Source organism: Leptinotarsa decemlineata, unplaced genomic scaffold (genome assembly GCF_025532065.1).
Source record: "Leptinotarsa decemlineata unplaced genomic scaffold, Ldec_3_MD MMD2_tig00078363_RagTag_RagTag, whole genome shotgun sequence".
NCBI lineage: Eukaryota > Metazoa > Arthropoda > Insecta > Coleoptera > Chrysomelidae > Leptinotarsa > Leptinotarsa decemlineata.
In genome coordinates this window covers 1,450,773-1,475,192 of record NW_027412728.1, presented here as the reverse complement: position 1 = coordinate 1,475,192, position 24,420 = coordinate 1,450,773, and the positions used below count along the sequence as shown (strand labels likewise).

Below are 24,420 nucleotides of genomic sequence, written 5' to 3'. Positions count from 1 at the left end.
ACACAGTCAGCTGCCTGTAGTTTTGCTGAAATCATCTATAACTCCCTAGACAATGGTATGCACGTAGCAGGAATATTTTTTGACCTCTCACGTGCATTTGACTGTCTATCTTATGACTTTATTGAAACCAAACTTATAAATCTAGGATTTAGGGGTGTATTTTTGCAATGGCTCAAACATTTTCTTTCAGACCGTACAATGTTGGTCAAAATAAAAGATACACTACCTGATCCTCAACCAATCAGTTCAGGAGTTCCTCAAGGCTCTGTCCTGGGACCGCTTATCTTTCTATTATTCGTCAATGATCTACCCAAATACTTCAACATCAACAGTCTCACTCTCTTTGCTGACGATACCTCGTTAGCGGTGTCAGCACACAGCCTAGAGGAATTAAAGTCATCAACGGAAAGGTTTATAATACACTTCTCAGATTGGTGCAAGTTAAACAATCTGATTGTTAACTTGAATTAAACAAAATTTATCCATTTTAGTTCTTCCATCGGTCTTGATAAACAGCCTACTGTCTTTGATATTAGAGGGGTGGAATTGGTATCAACGAATTTTACAAAATTTCTAGGTGTCTATGTGGATGATTGCTTAAGATGGTCTGAACACATTACAGTCACTTGTAAAAAAGTTAACCGTCCTATGCTCTCTCCAGAATAAAACATTTTATGCCGTTGCATACCTTGCTGAACGTATATTATAGCTTGGTCTACAGCCATTTAAGCTACAATGTGGTTCTTTGGGGATATGCCACCAACAAAGATAGGGTTTTTATTTCCCAAAAAAAAAAATTATCAGAAAATTATTTGATATCCCATGGAGAGAATCGTGCAAACAGCACTTCATATCATATCAAATCCTGCCATTCCCTTGTATTTACATATTTAAATGTTTATCCACGATAATATAACAAAATATAACACAAATTCTTCTTACCACAGTTACTCAACCAGAAATGGAAAATTGTTAAGTATTCCTAGACACAGATCCTCTAAATTTGAACAGTCACCCAAATATATGGGAATAAAATTATTCAATCACCTACCTGATCACTTTAAAACCATGAGTTTGATGTCATTTAAAAGAGAAGTTAAAAATTTGCTTCTGTCTAAGGCTTATTACAGTGTCAGTGAATTCCTTTTAGACGACTTTAGCTGATTGCGGTCCAGACTTTCATCCAGATTTTATTATTTTATTATACATCCAATTTTGACTAATCTTGTTTTTTTTTCTTTATATTTTATACATTTTATACTTTAAAACTACTGAGATATTTTATCTTAATGTATGTTTATTTTTTTTATACTATTTTAACGTGTTGTACTGACATGTCCTATACGTTGTTAACGTCTAAAAGAATAAATAAATATTATTATTATTATTATCATCATCTTGGTCAATGTTAGGATTTATACATTTAATAATTTCGGTGCAGGCTAATTTATCTTCTCGGTTGTTTTCGTTTTCAGGAAGGTTAAAAATAATCACATTTTTTTTTCTTGATTCCCTGTCTGCGATTTCGGCAATCACTTCACTCATTTGGAGGGCGGGAGGTTCCAGAATCTGCTGCTTGTTCTTCAGGGCTTCAATTTCGTTCTTTAGATCTGCGATTGATTTAACTATAGCAGGAATCTGCTGTAGGGCACAGCTACAATCATTGCATAAAAACCGGAGGACCCTATTTTTCAGTTGCATACACTTGATTTCGGTGGCTGATAATTCAGAGCAGAGTGAATTCGAGTGAACAGCCCTCTTACAGAAATCACACTCGAAATACGCTTCATCTCCCACATCATTCGTACATTTGCAGCACTTTAGTGGCAAAGTATATCACAAGCTTGTAGTTTCAGAATGATACGCACCAAATGATAAAAACTAGTCACTGTATGCACACACTACAACTCGCCTCTAGTAACTGTAACTCGCCTTTGGTAGGGTACGCCTCTGGTAGGGCGCTCTACCCACTTGTATTAACAGATGTGGCTAATTGCAAGCAATTTACGACTTAGTCCTAGTACACTGAATCAATTTTTAGTTTTAACTAACTCAAAACTAATTTCTATTTTCACAAAGTTATTCACGGTACTTTCACTGTCGTTTTGATGAGAAATTTGAAAATTTTCTTCTGGAAAAAAACCACTAAATCTTTAGTTTCTGTCGGGACAGCGGCGATGCACGTGTAAACTTATTCACAGATGGTAAATAAGCGCCATTTTCTAAATAATGGATCAAAAACAATTTCTTTTCTTAATTTTATACTGCTTCTTGATGGTAAAGAATACCCTTCAAGCGAAGCAAACGCTTGAAAAGTATTATAAGGACTCGGCTCCATCAGAAACAACGTTTTTGCCGACTTCAAACGTGGTCGAAGAGACACCGATGATGCAGAAGGCAGTGGACGTCCAAATGAGGCAGTAACACCAGAAAACAAAAAATCCACAATATCGTTTTGAATAATCGAAAAGTAAAGTTGCGTGAATTAGCTGTAATGTAAAGCTATCAAAAAAACGTGTTGGCTTTATATTGCATGAGCATTTGAGCATGAGCTCACAATCGTGCGAGCTCACAATCGACTAAAAACAAGAACATCTTGATAATTCTGAGTAAGAAATGTCGCTCGAATGGAGAGGTCATTGCTGAAACTGTTGTCTATTTTGAGAAAAAAAAAAGGATCGTTCAAACTGTACAGTACAACATTGTACTGTACAGTTTGCTGATGATACGTCCTTTTTACCGAGTTCTTCTTCTTTGTGAAGGGTTATCTGACCAGGCTGCTATTTCAGTCTGTTTTCATTTCCCTTTGCACAACAAAAATGATCCTTATCGTCACGTGTAATGATCCTCCATGACAACAGGAGACGTTCAGGACAGTGGTTGGACACCGATGCGCCACTCAGGCAGTTCCCAAAGGCGAAAACTCACCAAAAAAAAGACCATGATTACTTTATGGTGGTCAGCGGCTTGTGTGATTCACTAGAACAGAGCTAAACAACCACAGCGGAGTCCTATTGTGGGGAAATCAACGAAATGTACCAAAAATTGCGTCCGTAGCAGCCGGCACTGTTCTGCACATTTAAAAAATCAGCGTCCGAAAATTAAACGAATTGAGCGTCGAAGCACTTCGATAATTTTCTCACCAGTAGATTATATCGCAATATGCTAATCTAGACAATATAAGGATTTGGCAAAGTTTCAACTTCAATTTGGAAGTCATAATATCTCTACTTTGATGGAGTTGACGTAAGATACTATACGAGCTACGACAAAGTGAATTTATTATGTTTGTGAAATTTCAGATCAGCATCTAGCAACAAACCGAAGTTCTTGCTTTCTGTAAGTATTTGTAGTAAGTCTTGTCCAAACAAATTTGATTTCAATAAGTCATTTTTTTAGTCACTCAAACCTTTTCGGGGGTTTTTGTCTATTGGCCAAATTCAATTATCCGGATATTCAATTATCCAGACATTCAATTATCCGAACCAACGTCAGTTTCAATTGATCCGGATAACTGGGGTTCTCTACTGTATTGCATACTCTCCACGTAAGATGAAATATTTGACTTAGGATGGAGTTCCCAAACTTGATGTTTATTCAAACTACAAGTTGTTTTGTAAATACTTATATTAACAGCATACAAATTACTAAAATTAAGACATGAAATTTTTATTGCATACCTACCACAAAAAACACATATTGCATAAAACTGATTGTAATGATGGTGTCTACAAATTACGATTACAGGTAATGAGTGTTATTTGAAAAAACTTTGAACAGTATTTTAATAAAAGAACGAACTTAGTTTATATTAAACAAACTTTCCCAAAAAATTATTTGGGAAAACATTTTTTTCCAAGTATTTATGAAAATTGTTCCTGAAGAAACACATATTTGATATATTGTAAGTGATTAGAAAAAAATTCTCAATTAAATTAAAACGAATATATGTTTAGGTAGAGATTAATTTTTGAGAATGGTGCTGAAAAGGCAAGTGTCTTATTCCGAAACATCGATGTTCACTATTGAGGGGTGACGATGTTCCATTTGAGTAAAATATCACCTATTTAAACACTATTTGTATAGCAATCTCTGAGTCGATTCCATAACGAATATTTGAATTAAACTCAATGGGAAAAAGTGTTTTATGTATAATTCAATGTTAATATAAAATTAGTTGTTTCAAAAGTTTCTTTTTCTTCTGTGTAATTCTATGTTTATATGAGAGTAGTTGTTTTGAGAGGGCTTTTATCTTCCAGTTTTGTGGTTGAAAGTTACTTTTTTGCATGATCAGCACATCTTTGTGAAGGGTTTATTTCGAAATTATTTGCTTTCTTCCTTCATTTGTAAGATTCCCACATGTGTTAGGAATCACACATTAAAAGGTAAGACCTCGTTAGTCCTTAGCTCGCACAAGTTTCTCAACTTTTGAGAGTGGTCGTTCGTTTGGGGGCGACAGCTGATTAACGGAAAACATATTTTTTTCGAACAGATTTTTTATATAAAGGTGAAGAAGTAGAAAGGCAAAAACCTTTCTTTCCCAAAAATTATTCTCTCTCAAAAATATAGCGCTTTCAATTCAATCTGTTGATCGCTGTTTTGTGTACTGGACTTTGCCAAGGATTAAAAAATGAAGACATTATTGTTAATTTTATATTTTGAGATAATAAATTCATTTCATCAACTTCTCGATTTTCGATACCAAAAACAAATTTTCAAAAGGTAACTGTACAATAAAATATTTTTTCTGATTTTCATGAGTTTTGGAAGACTTCAAGTAGATTTAACACTGAAATGGTTTTTTTCTCAGTATATGCATAAAAAAGCATTATAAATGTGTTTCTTCATGAGTTTTCAAATTAACACTTTGATTAAATGACTTCAAGCAGCTTTTACACTGAAATGACTTGTCACCAGTATGGGTTCTTACATGTGATTTCAAATTAACACTGTGAAAAAAGGACTCCAAGCAGATTTTACATGGAAATGAATTTTTTCAAGTATGAGTTATTTCATGTGTTTTCAAATTACTACTATGAGTAAAAGGCTTCAAGCAGATTTTACACTGAAATGGCGTTTCACCAGTATGGAGTCTTTCATGTGATTTCAAATGAGCACTCTGAAAAAATAACTTCGAGCAGATTTTACACTGAAATGACTTTTCACCAGTATGGGTTCTTTCATGAGATTTCAAATGAGCACTCTGAAAAAATGACTTCGAACAGATTTTACATTAAAATGATTTTTTTCCAGTATGAGTTCTTTCATGTGTTTTCAAACTACTACTTCGAGTAAACGACTTCAAGCAGATTCTGCACTGAAATGGCTTTTCACCAGTATGGGTTCTTTCATGCAATTTCAAATGAGCACTCAGAAGAAATGACTTCGAGCAGATTTTAGACTGAAATGACTTTTCACCCGTATGGGTTCTTTCATGAGATTTCAAATGAGCACTCTGAAAAAATGACTTCGAACAGATTTTACATTGAAATGATTTTTTTCCAGTATGAGTTATTTCATGTGTTTTCAAATTACTACTATGAGTAAAAGGCTTCAAGCAGATTTTACACTGAAATGGCTTCTCACCAGTATGGATTCTTTCATGTGATTTCAAATGAGCACTCTGAAAAAATAACTTCGAGCAGATTTTACACTGAAATGACTTTTCACCAGTATGGGTTCTTTCATGAGATTTCAAATGAGCACTCTGAATAAATGACTTCGAACAGATTTTACATTGAAATGATTTTTTTTCAGTATGAGTTCTTTCATGTGTTTTCAAACTACTACTTTGAGTAAACGACTTCAAGCAGATTCTGCACTGAAATGGCTTTTCACCAGTATGGGTTCTTTCATGCAATTTCAAATGAGCACTCAGAAGAAATGACTTCGAGCAGATTTTACACTGAAATGACTTTTCACCCGTATGGGTTCTTTCATGAGATTTCAAATGAGCACTCTGAAAAAATGACTTCGAGCAAATTTTACACTGAAATGGCTTTTCACCCGTATGGGTTCTTTCATGAGATTTCAAATGAGCACTCTGAGAAAATGACTTCGAGCAGATTTTACACTGAAATGATTTTTTTCCAGTATGAGTTCTTTCATGTGTTTTTAAACTACTACTTTGGGTGAATGACTTCAAGCAGATTCTGCACTGAAATGGCTTTACACCAGTATGGGTTCTTTCATGAGATTTCAAATGAGCACACTGAGAAAATGACTTCGAGCAGATATTACACCGAAATGATTTTTTTCCAGTATGAATTTTTTCGTGTGTTTTCAAATAACTACTTTGAATAAATGATTTCAGGCAGATTTTGCACCGAAAAGATTTTTTACCAGTATGAATTCTTTCGTGGGCTTTCAAATTACTTCTTCCAACAAATGACTTAAGACATATTTTACATTGGAATGATTTCTCCCCTGTATGAGTTTTTTCATGTATTTTCAAACGACTTTTCCAAATGAATGATTTCGAGCAGATGTTGCATTGATACGGTTTCACAATATGATCGTTTGTAATGCCAAACTCCTTTTGACGTATCTCTGATGACTTCTTTTCATTGAAGTTCTCTTCTTTCTTCTCAATGACTGTTATATCCTCAATTTTAACAAGAACGTTCTCAGAATCTGTGAAAAAATTATAAATTTACACAAAATTATTTGTTTGAAAATAATCATATTTCATTTATTTACTGTTGATTTTACCCCCCCAAATGGAGCAACCTTTTGGTTTTCTACCATCCAAATAGTTTATAACCACTAAACAGTTTGTGAAACAAAGTTATTGATTGTTCTGTAATGTGTCTGAAACCGACCATAAATTCATATAAACTAAAAAACTTTCATGAAATGAGGAAACGAAGTATATCAAGTTGACGAGACACTTTTCGAAATTTGCAAAACGAATGATTTTATAATTTGCCGCTATTTATTCGCTAATTAGTTGCGGAAGAAAATATTTTTTCGCTCCTTTTTTCAAAAAAAATACATGTTGTCTGGCTAACTCGATATCAAGTTAGGGATACGACTTTTTTATTATTAAGTTTGGCTTCCAATCTAAGAAGAGCACCAATGATACAATTTTCAATTTGCTCAATGAAGTATATACAGGGTGTCCCTGGACTTCCTCTTTTCCTCTCGGGAATGTATAGATGGGGTCAAAATATCACCAGTACTTCATATAACTTTTTTTCCTAAAAGTCTTCGTAACCAAGTAACGGGCCCTGAAAAATGTTTTTCTTTGATAACTTTTCAAGTGAATATTCAAAATCATCCAAATTTTGGTAATTGACTAAACAAATGAATTCCTTTGATGAGCTTTCATGTAGGAGTCAGTTGTTTTGCTACAAAGTCAGGAACGGACTACCCCCGATGGTCCACACCCCAAAACTTTGAAATGACAGATATTTTTCAATATTTTTCAACAAATTAAGGTTACTTGGACAATTTTATGAATAAAAGTACTCGTGTGGAAAGTCGATCGGAGCAACGAGTCTTGATAAAAATGTAGTTCTACTCGACGACATTAAACCCGCTCGTCCACCATTATTTGAAATGAATAAATAATTATCAAAGCAGAAATAATAATGATAACGTTAATTCAACAACATTTATAACAGGAATAATACAAAGTATGCTAAAATGAAGTCGTAAACAAAAAGTACAGTACCTATATGGAAGTTTAAGTCACAATTGTGATAGCAGATATTTTTTCAAAAGAAATATCAAGTTCTGTAGATTCGTGGTGTTTTTAAACTAACAAGCTACTCTACTATGAAATATCGAATTCATTCCATATTTTGTATGTACATAATACGTGTGGAATAATCACGTTTCGTGTTGATCAGTTATCTGAATCTCATGAAACTCAACATTCGAATGTTTCAAATTCTTCTTCACAGCTAAACTGTTGAGGAGTTTCACTGATAATTATAATTTTATGGGAGAAATTTTTTAACACAAATCTAAATTTAGCTGAAAAAACGCACATCGGAAAAAATATTTACTATACTAATAAAAAGCAAACGAATGAACTACAAAAACGGCTGCACATGATCAGGTGAAAAATATCCAGGGAATAATTATGTTCCATTTCTTTCACAGATGTTGACAAAAAAACCTTTTAGAAAGTTTTGATAAAAAATGAGAAACTGGAATGCGATTTTGTTTTGTTGAGTGGTGCGTTGTCATATGACTATCATTCTATTGTCAATATTCTATAGGATATTTTGAATTTTTTTGATATGGCCGAACAGTTTACATTCAATGAATATGCAGATATGCATGTATTTAATGGACGAGCATTTTGTAATGCTGCAGAAGCTCGTCGTCTGTATTCCGAGCATTTTCCCAATCGAACGGTACCGTCAAGAGAAACATTCGAGCGTGTCGATCGCAGCTTGAGGGAGACAGGTATGTAATAATTGATAATTAATTTGAGCACGTTGTTTTATTTCGATATTATTGTAGGTACAGTTTTGCCAAAACGAGGTGGTGAGGGTGCTCCTAGGACTGTACGTACCGTTGTATTGGAGGAAAATATTTTGGAAGCCGTCGCTGATGATCCTTCAATGAGCATCAGAAATCTATCAGAACAGTTCCATACATCCAAGTCCACTATTCATAGAATAATTAGGGAACAACTGCTCCACCCATTTAACATCCAGAAGGTACATGCCATGACACCTGAAGATTTTCCAGCACGACTGGAATATGCCAATTGGTTCATGGATAGGCAAAGAGAGGATATGACTTTTATTAATCGAGTTTTATTCACTGATGAAGCAGGTTTCAGTAGAGATGGAGTTATCAACTCTCATAATCTCCATATATGGGCCGAAGAAAATCCTCATGGGATATTGCAAACCAAACACCAACGGAATTTCAACGTGAATGTTTGGGCTGGTATCATAGGAAACCATCTTATAGGACCATTCGTTCTACAGGACCGATTGAATAGAGAACGTTATTTGGAGTTCATTCAGAACGATTTGAATGGACTTTAGGAACATGTTCCATTGCAAACCCGAAGAGATATGTGGTTTATGCATGATGGCGCTCTTCCTCATTTTAGTTTGATTGTGCGTGACCATCTGAACCATATTTTCCACAATAGATGGATTGGTAGAGGTGGGCCATATTCATGGCCATCGCGGTCTCCTGATTTAAATCCATTGGATTTCTTTCTGTGGGGGCATCTAAAAAGCCTTGTTTACGCTACACCTATTCACACAAGAGATGCATTGTTGAATAGAATAACATTACATTGTGAAGCCATACGAAACGACCCTGGAATGCTATTTCAAGTACAGAGAGGGTGTCTTCGCAGACTAAGAAAATGTATAGAGAGAGAAGGTGGTCATATCGAGCAGTTTCTGTAGCGGATTTTTCATTTCTGTTTGCTCTTGAGGCTCTTGAGTTTCGTTAGTTAAACGTGTTTGCATTATAAAAATTCGTTATGAACATTTTACCTATCATTTCCATTTTCCTTGAAAACTAATATTTTCGAATAATGGTAGACATCTCAGGATAAATGTTGTTGAATTAACGTTATCATTATTATTTCTGCTTTGATAATTATTCATTTCAAATGATGGTGGACGAGCGGGTTTGATGTCGTCGAGTGAAACTACATTTTTATCAAGACTCGTTGCTCCGATCGACTTTCCACACGAGTACTTTTATTCATAAAATTGTCCAAGTAACCTTAATTTGTTGAAAAATATTGAAAAATATCTGTCATTTCAAAGTTTTGGGGTGTGGACCATCGGGGGTAGTCCGTTCCTGACTTTGTAGCAAAACAACTGACTCCTGCATGAAAGCTTATCAAAGGAATTCATTTGTTTAGTCAATTACCAAAATTTGGATGATTTTGAATATTCACTTGAAAAGTTATCAAAGAAAAACATTTTTCATTTTGTAACTTCGAGGGCCCGTTACTTGGTAACGAAGGATTTTAGGAAAAAAAGTTATATGAAGTACTGGTGATATTTTGACCCCATCTATACATTCCCGAGAGGAAAAGAGGAAGTCCAGGGACACCCTGTATAGGACTAAATGACGGTGAAGCTGTTAGAGCTGTGTTCTGTGATTTCTCCAAAGCCTGATTGTGTGGATCACAGTATACTGCTCCGAAAGTTGAAATGTTATGGGTTCAGAGGGGCTGCAAATAAATGGATTGAATCATACCTCTCCAAAAGAACTCAAACTGTTAACTTCCATAATAAATTCTCTGATCCTTCAAATATTGAATGTGGTGTTTGTTCCTCAGGGTTCAGTTCTTGGGCCAATCTTTTTCCTTGTTCATCTGAATGATCTCAGTAAACTCGACATTCGAGGATCATTTACAATGTTTGCGGATGATACCACATTACTGTGGCATGATAATAATGTTGAACTTCTGAAATCTAACATTTCCAAGGACTTAGAAAAGGTTAAACAATGGTGCGATGCAAACTTGCTTTGCTTCAACATTGATAAAACTAGCATATTGACATTTAAGTTCAAATATAATGACCTTTATCTAGGCAGGTATATTGTTATCAACAAATCACATACCAAATTCTTAGGAATCTACTTAGATGATAAATTAAAATTTGAGGAACACATAAGAAATCTAAATAAAAAACTAGCCTCAGGTTGTTATGCTATTAGAGTGATAACTAATGAACTGGGCTTTAATGCTGGTATAATGGCCTACTTCTCCCTTATTGAGTCTCACCTGCGATATGGCATTGCCTTTTGGGAATTTGAAAAGAACCAGTTGATGAAATCAATTTTTGTGTCTCAGAAAAGAGCAATTCGATACATTTCTGAAAGTAAACCTAGGGACCACTGCAAACCACTCTTTCTCAAACGTGGATTAGTAACTGTATACTCCATAAAAATTCCATTATATTTGAAAGTAAAAAGTTATATAACCATTCACTTAGTCTATCATTTATTCCATTATTTCGAAAGACCGTTGAAAATGCACTTGTGAAAAAGGCATTCTACAGTATACAGGAGTATTATGTTGACAATCTGGCTTAGTCCTGAAAAGCCCTAAAGTTGTCGCTTATAATTTTTACCGTAACTTGGATCATCTTTGCTTTTATCATTCTAAAAATGTTTGTACATATAATGGGTGTTTTTTATAGAGGTATAGAACTTTAAGTTGGCATTACTTTTCAAGATGGCGACCGATTTAACAGTTGTCAAGTGATTTATTCTTAGTTTGGTTTGGCAATTCATCATGAATAGACTCACGCCTGAAGAACGCTTGCAAATAGTACAATTTTATTTCGAAAATAATGGTTCTGTGCGGAAAACGAAGAGCCATGATTACTAACTTTTTCATTCCTGAATTGAATAACCATGATGTCCAGGAGATGTGGTTTCAACAAGACGGTGCAACATACCACACAGCTCGTGCCACAATAGATTTATTGAAAGACACGTTTGGTGACCGCCTAATTTCACGTTTTGGACCTGTGAAGTGGCCTCCAAGATCTTGTGATTTAACACCGCTAGACTACCTTCTGTGGGGCTATGTAAAGTCATTGGTCTATGCGGATAAGCCACAAACGCTTGACCATTTGGAAGACAACATTCGCCGTGTTATTGCCAATATACGGCCACAAATGTTGGAAAAAGTCATCGAAAATTGGACGTCCAGATTGGACTACATCCGCGCCAGCCGTGGCGGTCATATGCCAGAAATCATATTTAAAATGTAATGCCACAAGATTATCTTTCGGATAAATAAAATTCATGTCAATCGAATAATCCATCGTTGTTTTATTGCAACTTAAAGTCTTAGTTCTAATACTCTATTTATAAGATATTAATTTTGATATTAAAGTATATCTCACCTCGACTTCATATGACTATGATTATATATATATATATATATATATATATATATATATATATATATATATATATATATATATATATATATATATTATGTTTATAATTGTATTTATTTCTATATTTATATTTACATTTTGATTTATATTTATGTTTGTATGTATATTACTTATATATTTAGGTTTCATGTTTATACTTACTATCCATTCTATATAAACATGCTTTGTCAATAAGGTTTATTCTTGGACAATAAAGCATATTTTGATTTGATTTGACTATTGGTTTAGTATATTTATTCGCTAATTAGTTGCGAAGAAAAATATTTTTTCGTCCCTTTTATTTAAAAAATACATGGTGTCTCGCTAACTTAATATGAAGTTAGCGATACCACTTCTTTATTATAAAGTTTTCCAGAACTTTGACTAGAACATTGGTTTGGTATATTTACTTCGCTAATTAGTTGCGATAGGAAATATTTGACTTACTCTTTGTTTGAAAAACTACATGGTGTCCCGCTGACTTAACATCGATACAACTTTTTTCATTAATCAATATGAAAACAGCCACGAGTTCCAGACATGGATTTGTCGAACCGACGCGAGAGATCTCCCATGAATTAACTCAATTACCTAAAATTTACTCCGATGGCATTGACATTTTTCATCAGATGTCGGACTTTATATGTCAGACCTTTTGTAGGGCAGAAAATCAACCTTCACCCATGTTTTTATTAATCCATTACTCTCTCAAAACATTCGTAGATGTTAATTGTTTCTTATTAACATATATTATAAATTACATTATAAACAAGTTACACATGTCAAATTTATTTTGTCAGGCATTAAATCATCCCTGTTGTTATCCATTTTCAACAAAAATTGATAACTCCTTCCAAAAATTTGTGGATAGAATAAAAAAATAAATTCACAAATGTTTTTTGGAAACGAATGAAAACAGGGATGGAGGTTGATTTTTTGCCCGACAAAGTAATTTGACTTACGTAATTTGTTTAGTAAGTTATATTAATATATGTTAATGAGATAAAAGTCACACCCACGAAAGTTTTGAGAGAGTTACGAAATCATAAAAACAAGAGTGTGGGTTCATTTTCTGCCCAACAGAAAGTCTAACATATGAGCTTTGATCAACTACATAGTTTACATAGAATTCTCCAGATAAAGTTTTCATCCACGAAAATTTTGTTGAAATTGAGTCGTGACTGTTTTCTCACTGATTTTTTATTATTGTTAATTGTGTTAATTGAATCTAATAATGTCCTGATAACTACTTATAGGTCCTCTTTGTCCCAAGATTATGATTTATTTTTCAATAAAGTTGAATCAATTATCACAAGAATTTCAGATCAATACAAAAGGATAATCGTTGTTGGAGATTTCAATATTGACATAAATAAAATGAACTATATTTCTTGAACTTGGTTGAATATTTTGGATTCTTTTGGTATAAAACCCAAGATCACTACTCCCACTAGAATCCAAACCATACCAAACGGGTTTAGATGGTATGAAACAAGCTCTACAACTCATTAACTGGCATATTTTCTATGATGATAAAAATCCATTAGAAGTATTAGCATAAACCCTCAATGATACTTATAGTAATCTTGTTTCCAAATTTTTCCCTTTGAAGAAATCTAAAAATAAATATGCCAAAAGACGAATAAACTTTTTCGATGATGATTTGCGCCAAATGAGAAACACAATGAATACATTTCAAACAGTCAGCATCTCTTCAAAAAATCCTAAAGATAAAGGCTATTTTCAAAAAATACAAACGAAGATACCAAAGTGAATTGAATTTGGCAAAAAGAAACTCATACGACCATTTTATTCAAATGTCAAATAATAAAGTCAAAGATACATGGAGACTGATCAATTTTGAACGAAACTTTTCAAATATGGTCAATAAAAATACTATTACTATCAATCCAAATGAATTTAATATATTTTTTTCAAATATAGCCAAAAATATAATTAAATCTCTTCCAGCATGTAATACCAGTACATTAGACTATTTAAGTAGTTTTTCCAAACCGTGTGATTCTTTTTTCAAGCTTCCTATGCTTCATGAAGATGTAGTGGACACAATAATATGACATTTATCATTTAAACAGTCGAATCCTCAAAGGAACTATAAACATTCTTGTAGAACCTCTAACAGTTCTCATAAATCGCTGTTTCAGTGAAGGACATTTTCCGGATGTATTTAAAATCAGCAAAGTAATACCCATACATAAAAAAAGGAGACTTGAATTCCCCTGATAATTACCAACCTATTTCAATTAAACCTTTTTTGGGAAAAATCGTTGAAATTATCGTTGAAGAGAGATTAATGCTATATCTGAATAAACACAATATTCTACATTAACATCAATTTGGATTCATCAGAAATAGATCCACCACCGACGCAGTGCTTGAAGTCATCTAACAGGTGATTAGATACGTAGGAAATGGAGACCATACAGTTCTAACATTGTGGGATCTGAGCAAAGCTTTTGACTGTGTAAACCATCATTTACTAATAGAGAAACTTGAATTTTATGGTATCAGAGGATTAGCTTTAAAATTCTTCCAGTCTTATCTCTCATCTAGAAAACAGACAGTATACATAAATGGTAACTTATCAGATGAAAGGTCTATGAATAATGGAATACCTCAGGGACCTACCCAGTACAGTAATCTGTTTTGCCGACGACACCACAATGTTACAATGAAATTCTGATAACTCAAATTTACTTGTAAATGCCAAAGAAACCGAAGACAAAGCAGAATACTGGTTTACATCCAACAAACTAATACTAAACAGGGAAAAAACTCAGAAAATAACTATATCGTCTAATACCAGGGTAACAATCAAAGCTCAAGTTAAATTATTAGGTATAATTATAGATGAGTCACTTCGATGGGAATCACATATTGACCATCTCTGTAAAAAACTCTCAGCACAGTTGTTTCTACTTCGCCAGTTGAAAAAAGCATTGAGCCATAAAACACTTCTCATTTCGTATCATGCACTTTTTCACTGTCATCTTTCATATGGGATACTCCTTTGGGGTAGATCTAGTTATGCGATCAGAGCTTTTCGCATGCAGAAAAAAGCCATGAGGATTATAGCTGGAGCTTCATTTGACGCACACTGCCAACCACTTTTTAGAAAATTGGAAATAATGTCTTTGCCCTGTATGTTGATTTTCTACTCACTGTTAGAGATACATAAAAACAAACTACTACTCTCTAAACACTCATCATCATCATCATAATTATGAAACTAGAAATGCGGAACAACTCAGACAGCCAAGATTTAGACTTGAAATGTCATTACGAAATTCCCTGGACATTAAATTATTCAACAAACTTCCATGTAATGTGACTGAATTGAATTTTAATTTGTTCAAAAGGAAAATCAAAGAGTACCTTATACGAAATTGTTTTTATTCTGTACATGATTTCATGCAAAGTACATATTCAGACTAATTTTTTATATTACTATATTTACGAATCTTTCTTTTTTATAATTTGATTATTTATTTGTTGACAATTTTGTAAATCATCTTCAAAATTTAAATTTAATGATGCTTTTATATTGTTCTATCTAATTGCACACTAATTTGTACCAATTGTCACAAATGTATATTCATAACGTAATTGAATAAAAATCTATCTATCTATCTATTGAGTTTTCAAGATCTTTGACTATACCATTAGCATGTTCTAGTTATTAGCGAATTACTTGCGAAGGAAAATATTATAATTTCCTGTCGTTTAAACAAATTTGCTAATTTGTCACCCCTGTTAAGCTAGCAGAACCACTTTGGAATTTTACATTCATTTTCAGGCCATAATTTAAGGCTAATTTTTTATTCAATTGCCGAATTTTTTGCTCTTCGTTCAACATAGATATCATGGGTCCTGCTAGCTTAACGCTAAACTAGCAAAACCCACCCTTATAAAAAAATATTTTGTCAAATCGGATTCCATCATAATTTCTGGCTCATTTCAGGCACATCTTTTCTCTTATCGCCGATTATCCAGGAGTTCTATTTTTTGAAAACATGTTGGGTTTTGCTGGCTTAACCGTTAAGCTAGCAGAACCAAATCTAAATTCTTCACTTTTTAGAAATTTAGCGAGACATGTATTTTTTAAAAAAAGGGCTGAAAAAATATTTTTCTCTGCAACTAATTAACGAATAAATATATTAAACCAATGGTCTCGTCAAAGTTCTGGAAAATTTTATAATAAAAAAGTGGTATCGCTAACTTGATATCAAGTTAGCGAGACAACATGCCTATTTTTAAAAAAAGGGACGAAAAAATATTTTTCTCCACAACTAATTAGCTAATTAATATACTAAACCAATGGTCTAGTCAAAGTTCTGGAAAACTTTATAATAAAAGAGTGGTATCGCTAACTTGATATCAAATTAGCGAGACAACATGTGTTTAAAAAAAAAGGGGCAAAAAAATATATTCTTCTGCAACTAATTAGCGAATAAATAACGGCAAATTATTAAATCATTCATTTTGCAAATTTCGAAAAGTGTCTCGTCAACTTGATATTATACATGAGGAAATGTATATTCATACACAAGCTATTTACTGGTCATAAAGATTCCAATATATAATTAAACAAACTGTTTTAATGTAAACCAATCAAACATATTAATAATAAGTCAAGGTATATTTATTCATATTTTTTCTTTCTTGAATGGAATATTCAAAATTTGATTAGATATTTAAATATAAATTGTAAAAAATTCAAGGGGAAATGAATACTCACTACTGAGATTTTTTTGTAATTAATTATCATGTTACTATTTTGATTGATAGGTAGAATCGGAATGTCTGGAATAAAATAATCTAATGAAAGCCTTTTTCACACACTATAACTAAAGCACACTTTTGGCATGCTTTTCGCTAAACAAGTTTGCATCATCAGGAGATGATTGAAACTGAATCTTTCAGCTATGTTAGAGCATAAAAGTTACAAGTGTTTTGCATGTTCGGCAATTTTCTACTATAGAAAAAAATTTATCAAAGAATTCTGTGTGAAAAATGGAATTAAGTGCTCAAAAACACTAGAAATTTTGACAGTGGCATACGGTGATTGTACTCTGAGTCGGAAAAATGTTTCCAAGTGGTACAAGCTTTTCACAGAAAGCCGAAAAGATGTAATTCTGAAGATTTTGTCAATCGAGACAGAATGAAAAATATCAACTGGCAGATATCATAGTAACAAAGCAATAAAATTGAAACCATCTGATCATATTGAATGGGATTGGAAAATTGAATATAGGATAAAGAAGATAACTTTTGTCTGATTTCTACTACTAACAAATGAAAATCGTAGTAGAAATCAGACAAAAGCTATTTTCTTTATCCTATATGAAAATTTTTTAGTTTCAATTCGAAATTTCAAGAATGTGTCGAAATAAAGTTATAATTTTGAATTGATAAACAAATAACTGATAATTGAACATTTTATTTTACTTTCTAAAAATGCACCTATGCTTTTCATCAAATCGATGGAGTAACCAAAGAATTAAAGAACGGTACACTGATGTATCTATCAACAGTTCATTTTGAAAATTTGCTTCAAAATTCAGAGAAAATTACTGTCATTGACACCAGATGCGACAGTGCATTGCCCAGACTAGAAACAATAAATGAAAATATGTGACCATTCTGCTTGTCCCTACTAGATGTGTTTTGTTGGTATCAATCATATTCCGATTTTTAGTTTGTTACACTCAGTTTAGTAAATTCTACTACTTCTATATTCTCAGTACTTATATTTAATATGAATTTATTCAAAATAAATAAGTCATCAATTGAACATGATAATTGAAAAATTACTGAATGCAAAAAACCTTCATCAAACTAGAGTACCTGTGGTGGGTTTTGAATCATGAGTCATATCTTCACCCTGTATATCAAGGAACTCATTAAGAGGGCCTCCACTTATTTCTTCTATACATTTTTCTGATTTGGATTCTTCAATGACACTTTCACAATTAATCTGATCTATATCATATTTTTCTTCGAGGTTATTGGTGACCATTTCAATACCAAACATATCATATTTTCCAGATTCACCGACCATTTCAGTTTCACCTGTTTCACATTTCATGATATTTGTTTCAAAAATCACTTCATCTCCAACAGATTCAAGTTCTCTCTTAATATTTCTTCCACAATCATCGGCAGCCATTATCTTTGAACATTGAACAAGGAAGATTTGTTATGTCTTATGTCGATTGCCAAAGAGACCGTGGTTGCACGTGACTAAATTATTATCTGTCAACGATTTTTTCATCTCTCTTCTTGCTTTACTCTCTCTAGCCAAATTAATCAAAGACGTACGTCCTTACTGGCGGGTAGCGGAAGTTAGCACTCGAAATAAGTGCGACGAGAATAAAGTACAACATTTCTTAGTGAATGCCCACATTCGCCTGTTCATCACTTGGCAACGCTGCGCTGGTGAATTCAAAGACAAGGGTTGAAATACAACCGATGTTTTCATTCCTTTCTCAGTGGCGGGGCCAGAGATCGCGTGGCAGTGCGCGTTAAAAATTGAAAATACGAAATGCAAATTTTAAATTTTATTTTAGGTTTCTCTTGTTTGCAGTTGAGTTTGTGATTCCAAAGAATGTAGCTTTGCCGAATTTATATTAAATTTCTAACTGAATAGGTTTCTGAAATTAGTATATTTGATGCATTTTATGCTTGGCCATACTTCTATAGAATAGCTTCTATAGAAGAGTTACGAAAAGTTTATTTTTTTGTAACGAGCGCAAGTTACAAAAAAATGAAATCCTATCGTGTTACATACAAGATTTTTTTATTTCATTAAAACGTTGTTTTCATTATTTTTCGATCATAAAGTTGTAACGTTTTTTTTGTTCAGAGTATAACGCGAACTATTTTATGAAATTACCTGTATACATGTCATATTCCATCACGATCAATTCATTTCGTACTGTCCTAGTGATGCTCTTTACTGATAGGTGCCACCAGCCAACAATGAATTCGAACTTAATATTTATCATTTATTATGTTGTCTATACCTAAAACATTCCAAGTTCTACCTGTCTCTATTAGATGGCACACGACTTCACTCTTCCGAATCCCAAACTCCATTTCTGTCCTCTGAAAATATTTTTGAATATTGTGGATAGTTACCAAGGTGATGTGATATGATAAGCGGCTTTGCCTCTCTCTGCCTCAGCAAATTGCGTTTATGCATTATTTCTTAATTGGATTTGGTATGCTGTATGGCTATTGCTTTTTCATCACTTTGTAGATCATTTAATAGTAGGTTTTATACCTATTTGGAATAGAAACCTTCCTTTACTGGGGTAAGTTTTTTTAGTCCATAGTTTTTTTATAATTTCATTTGCTTAAAAAAAAAAGGGGAATTGGCCTATTTTCCAATCACGTGAAAATTTATTCCTAATTCTCTCGTAGGGTTTCTTCTGGAGAGTATCAACTCAGTCAGCTGAGAAAAGCTTACGACTTCAGAATTTGTTATATAATAAGTTTGATCGACTCCAGTATCCGAATCACCTTCGTCAGCCGAATCCGAAGTATTGGTACTAATTGGCAGAATCATATTTCTACATTTCCTGAGAACTCCTCTACTCCATATTCATGTAACAGTGGAACATTTTTTTTTATAAGAGCACTGCTACAAGTTGTCGTCATCTCTTTAGGACATTACCAAGAACTCCAAGCTCCATCATACATTGAGGGAAATTAAGGCCAGATTTTCGATATTTCCTGATTCATTATTTTTTTATTTGATTACCGATTATTAGATGATATTATTTTCTCCTCCGTAACTGATAATGAAAAATTATTGGCACTGATATATTTATCAGGTGCAATTCATTTAAAATAATTACTTTGAAGAATCAATCTTAATTTTTTTTACAGCGAGTCATTAGAAGACTCACACTTGTTACGCTGAACATAGTACTATGAACAGGCGAGTTATATAATATAAATGTTGATTATATCTAACTCAGATCCTCCTAAACATTTGATTATTTGAATGTTCTAATTATTGAATGATATTTTATTTTAATGTTGTTTTCTTTTTTCAACAGAGATAGTGGAATATTTTATGTAATCATTGGATAGTTTTTTTACGTCATATAATATGAATTTTGTTTTCCGTGGTTGGCAAAATTCTGAAATACTACTGTTTTAAACCCGGTGGCGCCCGATTCAACATCAAATTTTTTAAGTTTCCTCCTACTCACGACCCAAAGAAGCTTCCTGACTAAGAGCTCCGTGCAAGTGTACGATTTGATTAAAAAAAAGTTACAAAGTATCGAATCTACAAATATTTTCATTAATCAAGGATGCTATTCATCAAATAGCTTGTCACTTTGGCGTCTTCTTTATATTCATTTTGCTCCATTTACTTTGAGTGATTTCATAGAGGCAGTAGATATAGAGTAATGACTGATCAGAGTTCTCAATGGAAATTTGTTCTTGTGCTGTGTGATTTCCGAGTTGAAAAGTATGATAAAATCACTGAACCGAGACAAGAATTAGCGAATGATATAAACATATAGTTATAAAAGGCACATTCGGTAATCATTTACAAAAAATAAAACATGTCATGATTGTTTACAAGAAGTGAGGCGTTTCGTTTTTGTTAATTTCATAAATATATTTTTTATATCATTCGGTAATTCCAAGCAAGGTTCAATCATTTTTCCTTACTTTTCAACTTGGAAATCACTCAACGCAAGTACAAATTCTGATTCAACACTACATCCAACAATTTTTTGTCTTCTTTCACATTTCAAAATCACTCGAAACGAGTTGAATGAATTTATAAAATACGTCAAATGACAAGTTATGTGATAAACATAATTGATTAGTGGAAATGAACTGTGACTAATACTGCCGCCAGTAGTAAAAAGGCGGCAACTACAATTTTAGTGATTTTCAGATTTAACGGTCGGTAAGTTGGTGTGACTGTTTTCAACCTATATACGAACTTTAAAAGCGGTAAAAGTAGTCAGCATAGATAAAAAAGGCGAATCAAATTGGCCGTAAGTTCGGAGCGTCATCAGTTCAGGAAGTTAAAAGGCAGCAAGTAGTAAATATTTAGTGAGAAAGCGGTGACAGAAAATGTCAATTACCGCCTTTTTATTACAAACTCCTTGATTGATATATGTTAGTACTGACTGTTTTCTTGTCGGTGTCACAAATCGCGTTTATATTTTCTAACTTAGCGTAACATAGTAGTGGTCAGTTCAGTAAATAAGTGAGAGCTGAGTAGAATTGTAAATAAATAAAAATAGTGCAAAGAATCCACTTCTATAAATAGTGCATTTTGCTGAAATAATATTTCACTATAATGTCGACAAGTACAGGTCATCTTCTAGTGGCCTTAGCTAGAAATGAAAGCCTAATGTCTAACATTGTGAAGTGTAAATCAGCGAAAACAAATGAAAATGATGATCCTACTTTTTCTCCTCCGGACAAATCTTGTTACCGAAATAGTTATAGTAGTAGTTTTCACTCTTCAAATCTTCCTTGCACGCGAAAGGAGCTGCACGAATTACAAAATATCAATTGCGACAGTCCCAACACTATTGATAATATCAATATAGAAATATGTGATGCAGATTTTCAACAAAATGATGACCTAGGTAAAAATCATTTTTTATATTACGAACTGATTATCTAATTGACACTCATTATTTCAAGATGTTGAATCTAATAAGATAACCGATTGTACCTACTGAAATTAGAGAAGTTATATTTGCAAGAACAATATTTGCAGACAATAGTTGGAATATTGATATTAACAGCATAAATGAATTCATTTATGTCCGAGAGAGTAAGGATAATAGCAATTCAGGCGTCTTCAAATATGGTGAAAATGAGATACCATCAGGCTCAACTGTGATACTGAAGGATACTAATTTTTCAAACATGAGCATGCACCATTTTCACCAGTCTCTAATGAGAATAGCAAGATTAACGTTATACAGCATATTATAATAATACCGACACCAATCGTGAAAGTAGATTCTGAAGACCAATTCAATCAAGAACATATTATGGATCCCTCGAATAGTCTCTTATTGGTTACCAAAAAAGGTAAATCCAGAAAAAGGCGTACTCTTTCGACGCCACTTGATGCGAGAAAAAAAGCCAAAAAAAAAAGAAAAACGAAAAGAATATTACGTTGAACCTCCATGTTCAGTCAATTGTAGAAGAAAATGTATCTCGCATATAGATGAGAATTGGAGGATCCAGATAAATGATGAGTTCTGGCAAATGAGCTGGGATGAACAACGTCAGTTTATTTTGAATAATACTCAAAGGTTGAACGTTGAAAGGCAAACTAACAGAGTTGATGTTTCTGCTAGGAAAAATAGCTACACCTATCACATGAAGAATGAAAATGGTACCATTTTTCAAGTATGCAAACCATTCTTTCTGACTACCCTTGGTTTCAAGCCAAGCAACGACAAAGTTGTTCAGCACACTCTCAATATGTCTGTCAATCACCTTACGTTTACACGCGATATGCGAGGTTTGTATATCATTTCGGTGTTTAACACAATTTTCCGCCTACCTCTATCCGAAGTATACATTTCCTGGCCTCAAAGTAGGAGGCGAAGTCGTACTTTGTTATTTGAGGGAGGCGGAAAAATCATATGTATAACATGGGGGTTAAGTGCCTTTTCCTCCCTTGAATGATAATGCCCTCCGCTACGCGACGAAAACTTCATACTCGGGAAGAAAAGTAAAAATTTTCTCCCTTATCATACAAATAGCTATTTTTCAATCAGTATTACTTTTCAGGAAAGGAGCCCTCTACAAAAAAACTGGACAGAACTAAGATACGGCTCCATATTGAATCATTTCACCCCTCAATCTCTCATTATCCTAGAGAAAATGCTCCCAATAGACGGTATCTACCAAGTCATTCAACTTTGACATATATGTGTAAGGAATTTAATAAGGATAATCCAAATTTTGAATATTCGTATGACGTATATAGAAATGTTTTGAAAGAACTCAATATTTCCTTTGCCAAACTTGGCCACGAAGAGTGTGAGATTTGTGGAACATTTGATCAACACGAACACACCAAAGATAATCTGCAAGCAGATTGTACCACTTGTAATTCATATAGCTGTCATAAAGATAGAGCTAATAAATCCTGAGATCAGTATCGTAAAGATGCCAATATGTTGAATTGAATAGAATATCAGACGTGTGCTTCTCTGCGGAACTGCAGAAAATCATAATGCTACCACTCATGGATCAATATAAAATTGTCCTATTTACCCCGAGAATCGTCTTATTCAATGAAAGTTTTGTTCCTGTAGGTGTACATCAACGTCAATTAAATCCCATTGCCATTCTATGGCACGAAGGAATTTCTGGAAGGAAGAAAGAAGACATAATCAGCAGCTTTTATGCATTTTTACTCAAAAACACGATAAACCTCTGGTTAGATAACTGTTCGGCACAGAACAAAAATTGGTGTTTCTTCACGTATCTGGTCTATATTGTTCATAATTGTACTGAGATTAGTGCAACACAAATTTACATAAAGTATTTCAAACCAGGACATACATTTATGAGCGCAGATAGTTTTCATCACCAGGTGGAACAAGCGATGAAGCGTTATGGAAATATTTATGACTTTAGCGATTTTGAAAAAGCAGTACAAGACGCAAATTGTAAAAAGGTGTCGACTATTTCCATGCAGCCAAAAGATTTTGCAAATTGGCTGGATTGCACTTCACAGGCCAAACTTAAAAAAATTAACCCTCGGCCATATCTGAATAGCATAGTTCAGGTTTGTGCAACTAGGGGTAAGAATACCCTCAGATACTGGACGGATTTTGATGGTGAAGCAGTTGAATTGAATTTTTTAACAGCAAAATCAATTAAAACAGGTATAACAAAACCACAATTTCAAAGTGTCTTTCGTGGTATACCTCAAAATAAAAAAGATACCATCATCACGAATTTATGTCCACTATTGCCGGAGAACAGGAAACAGTTCTGGCATAAAATGCCCGTTGAGGACGTTGCCGATTTGAACGTTGTTCAAGAATAAAAATATTATATTAATTTTGTGTCTAATGAATTTATTTTCTTATATTTTGCGTTCATTTTATTCAAGTGATCTGAGGAATTCGAACAATGATTCGTATTTATGGTACTTGTCGCTTTTATATAACGTATTACCCTACTTTTTCTCTATTATCAAAGTAGCTGAAACGGATGCATGTGATACAATGTAAATGTTGCCGCTTTTATGTTACGAATCGCTCCAGGCTCCAAATAGTATCTACGTAGATGAAACGATGCATGTGTTATAACTTCAATGTCTAAGGACACAAAGCAAAAATATATATATTCCAGAACACAAACACTTCCATATTTTTCATTAACGAAACGAAATATTTTGAAGTTCTTTCATTTCTTTCGTGGCGTAGCACAAAAACGTTTTTCGCCATTTTCTCAAAACTGGACTGGTGGTAATTGCCACCTTTTT

The 24,420-nt window shown here is 33.4% G+C and overlaps 1 protein-coding gene across 2 annotated transcripts; it reads right to left on the bottom strand.

Annotated features, from left to right (window-relative positions):
• Positions 1-352: 352 nt before the first annotated feature.
• On the bottom strand, positions 353-18,144 carry LOC111511387 (uncharacterized). 2 transcript variants are annotated; one of them, XR_012468219.1, is made up of 3 exons: positions 17,763-18,133; positions 10,195-10,412; positions 6,495-6,633 (listed from the first exon to the last, which is right to left on the bottom strand). XR_012468219.1 is itself a non-coding variant. In XM_074185932.1 (2 exons), exons 1-2 carry the CDS (start codon positions 18,082-18,084, stop codon positions 5,234-5,236), a joined length of 1,722 nt encoding a protein of 573 aa, XP_074042033.1. In that variant the 5' UTR covers positions 18,085-18,144; the 3' UTR covers positions 353-5,233. The 2 variants fall into 2 exon arrangements, 1 of the variants encoding a protein (XP_074042033.1); XM_074185932.1 differs by lacking the exon at positions 10,195-10,412 and having other exon boundaries at positions 353-6,633; positions 17,763-18,144.
• Between the last annotated feature and the right edge of the window lie 6,276 nt (positions 18,145-24,420).